The sequence below is a fragment of the Lygodium microphyllum genome, unplaced genomic scaffold (assembly GCF_053477565.2).
Source record: "Lygodium microphyllum isolate KBCC unplaced genomic scaffold, Lygodium_microphyllum_v1.1.10 scaffold_31, whole genome shotgun sequence".
NCBI lineage: Eukaryota > Viridiplantae > Streptophyta > Polypodiopsida > Schizaeales > Lygodiaceae > Lygodium > Lygodium microphyllum.
In genome coordinates this window covers 12,821,522-12,825,070 of record NW_028229514.1, presented here as the reverse complement: position 1 = coordinate 12,825,070, position 3,549 = coordinate 12,821,522, and the positions used below count along the sequence as shown (strand labels likewise).

Genomic DNA, 3,549 nt, shown 5'->3' with positions numbered 1-3,549 from the left:
CCTCCTCTCCAATTTGCCCAACCAAAATATTTTGCAATTAAAAGGGTTGCAACTTCTAATCTTTAGGGGCCCTTTTGGTATCCATTTTTTCCCTGATGATAGATTACACAAATCTTATTAGTTCACAATCTCTTTCCCGTTTTTTTTGGATAGTCTTTCTGATGTTCTTTCTACCTCATCCTTCAATTTGACACTCAAATCTATTATTAATTCCAGTGGGTACTCAATTTCGTGAGGACACCTCTCATGCCCAATAGGATTGAAAATAACTATGCAGCAAAAATTTAGATGCTTTCAAAGTTTTCAGTGGTTTTGTGACGAGTTAAAAGAGCAAGATCGAGAAGTGACCATCTCTATCGTTTCATTACCAGATTGATCATAAAAAAACATTCAACAGCTAACATTAACCATCAAAAAAGCAACCACAAATTGCTAAGCATGCCAAAAAAGCAACCACAATTTGCTAAAGCATGCAAAGGGAGAGAAGTAAAACTCTTTTAAGAGTTTTCTTTAGTGTAGTCAGATGATGAACTTGGGAAGTGGGACCCATCACTCGACCAGGACAGTTGGGTGTAGACAAGTGATTAAGGAAGGGAACCCATCACTTACCCAAAGCATTTGCATTACCCCCTCGCATATCGTGACTTTCAAAGAGCCAATGCTGTCAAAGGCAAGTTAGCCTTCAAGCTCAAGACTGGGACAACATGGCTGGCTGAAAGGGCTATCATTCATGCCCCAGCTCAATTTTGTCTTATTAGCAATTGTCACAGTGACTAAGTTCCCAACCAGAAACTGAAAGAGAAATTCCTCATTTCTCCTCATAGCCAACCAGGTGAGTCCAAGGAAGGAACTGTAGTCCATTTCTTAAGGAAGAGTGTAGTACCATGGAAGTGCCACATCTTGATTTGATCATGCTGTTTAACAAACTATAATCTCCATCTAGTTTATAAGTCTATCTCAGACTCCACAGTACTGTAAACTTCTTCGTTGGTCTAGGATGATTTTTACGAAGTCATACTGGTAAATACAAGTACAGCTAAGATATGACATGTTTTTGATGCATTTCAATGTGTGCATTCCAATGTGGAGGGTTGGTGTAATCCTCTCTGCATAACAACTGTTTCAAGAGGTACAGATTTTCTCTCTCACACACACACACACACACACATCTCTCTCTCTCTCTCTCTCTCTCTCAATAAACAAACATACCACAATAAGACTATAACTACAGGAGGAACTCTTTTCAAAATCTGTGTATACAGCAAGTGCAACGAGCCTCAATAAAACTACTTTCTTTAGAGTCATCTTGAGCTCCAGACGACAAAGGCCAGTCCCACAAATAACCAAATAGACTTCTCTAAGCACATGTTTGCCCCAAAGCCCAGACAACAAACAACACCTACCTAATTGACAAGTCACTTGTGCCAACAGGTAACAAATCAAATAATTCAGGTCCTCCAACACTGGATGTCACGGTACACCAGGGAGACAACAGTTGTGCAGAACTAGTGAAAGAAAACAGACAGCTCTTAAATCAAGGATCATGCAACCATCAAAAAGAGAAGGCATTGCACTGATTGGAACTTTGATCAAATTATAACTAAGCTCTTAACTATCAATCATTCAAATCAAAAAGAGGCTTATGGCCTCATTCCATTCAAGATGGTCAAAACTTCATATAACTGTTCACTCTGCGTTGTTACAATTCCAGCATCTCAGATCAACATCGAACTTTGAGCACTTTTCCAGTCTTCCAAACTACGCCACTAAGGTGCTTGCTGTAGCACTCTCACTGCACAAAGAAACAAAATATATAGTCAGACAAAACCATTGCTCTAGGAGCAAACAAAAAACAACAGTAAACCCTGCTGCAGCCTTACTATTTCCAGTTAGGAGGAAGCTTCTTGGTTTTCTTGTAGTATCGAGCAAGCCTGTGTACCCTGCTCTCCACCAAAATCAACCTAAACTTTGAGTCCTTATCCTTCCTATTCCTCTCCAAATGCTTCCTAACAGCAACTGCTTTCTTGATCAAATGATAGAGATCCTCTGGAATTTCAGGGCCCAAGCCTGTTTGAAATCCCACACCAAAGTGTGAGTCATCTTTGCAGGACAAAACGTAAACACATACCTTTCAGGACTTTAAAACTTACCATGGCCTTTGAGAATCCTCAACACCTTGCCGCCAGTGACACTTTTCACTTGACCAATACCATGTGAATCTCGTAATATGACACCAATCTGAGAAGGAGTTAACCCCTTCTTTGCAAGCTTGCAGATGTGATCCTCAACCTGAGTCCATGTACGAGATTTGTGCAATCAAACACGGAGAGAAATTAACAGGAACTGACTCCTATAGATAGAATTCAATAGTGATCTTACCTCTTGGTTGGAAATCTTCAGCCAGCTAGGAGGTGTCCTCTTGTAAGGTAAAGCTGAGGACGAAATACCCTTACTGCAGAAACAGTTAAATAACGTGGAAATAAGGCAAAATAAGAGACATCAAATACTACATTTGGATCCACCTTACAACCAGACGCATTGCTCTTCACAAGCTGGCAGCTTTAGACAATCATGTCAACAGAGTCGCTTTGTGTGCACACTAAGCTCAGACTTTTCCGATCACTATTAAACCAAGATGTAAATGGAAAATAGGCTTTACTTTGAGCTCCAACAGTTGCCTCAGACTTTTCCAATCAGTATTAATAGAGGATGTCTACACAAAATAGCCTGAGCTTTGAGCTAAAACCTGACAGATCTCCGAGGCAAGAGTGCCAGAAAGCGCGCAAATGGTCCACAACGTCACAAGATCGCGTAGCAGCGCGCATGAGTCGGGACATTTAGACGGAGACATTCAAGGGACTGCGTTTATGACAGGCCCGGTGACTTGTGCAACCAGGCACTAGCCATTTGAAAGGACGTGCATTGCGCTGACCTAGCGGGGCAGATATCGCGCGAAACAGAGCAAACGAAGCCAACAATCGCAGAGGACGGCATACGTACCCGCGACTGTGCATACGCCCCATGGTGGGAGACGGAGACCTCGAAGCAACCCGGCGCCTCCGATTCTTGCTCTGACGACGGACCCAGCCTTTGCTTCTCCTGCTTCGTCGCCTCCTTCAACGACAGAAAAGGGCTATAGCGTAAGGCACAGTTAGGGTTTATAGTTTATCCAAGCAGGCTGTCCGACTCATGGGCGGCCGCCCAGCCCATTTCTCGCCCAATCAATCTTATGACCATCGAACATAACCTTAAAGAATCAACAATTAGACTCGCCCTTAGGGCCTTACCCATGATAAAACGTTCTATTGCTAACATTGATACATAAGATATCGTAAATTATCAACTCGTGTTCAGTTAAATAATGTTTCATTAGGTGTTCCGTGCTTAGATTCTCCTGGCGCTTTACATCGCTGGTGGTGTTCTCTCGATGCTTCGCACATGGATTTGAAAGCATATTTCATGTGGCAAGATGGTTCATGGGAGGTTGATATAACAAACATAATCCAAACTTTGAAAGCTTTGGTAACTTAGATTAATATAATGTTAAAT

General features: G+C 42.0%; 1 protein-coding gene across 1 annotated transcript; it reads right to left on the bottom strand.

Annotated features, from left to right (window-relative positions):
* Positions 1 to 1,622: 1,622 nt before the first annotated feature.
* On the bottom strand, positions 1,623 to 3,157 carry LOC148009322 (small ribosomal subunit protein uS15). The gene is made up of 5 exons (XM_087673616.1): positions 3,001 to 3,157; positions 2,380 to 2,452; positions 2,151 to 2,289; positions 1,881 to 2,067; positions 1,623 to 1,792 (listed from the first exon to the last, which is right to left on the bottom strand). Exons 1-5 carry the CDS (start codon positions 3,021 to 3,023, stop codon positions 1,759 to 1,761), a joined length of 456 nt encoding a protein of 151 aa, XP_087529742.1. The 5' UTR covers positions 3,024 to 3,157; the 3' UTR covers positions 1,623 to 1,758.
* Between the last annotated feature and the right edge of the window lie 392 nt (positions 3,158 to 3,549).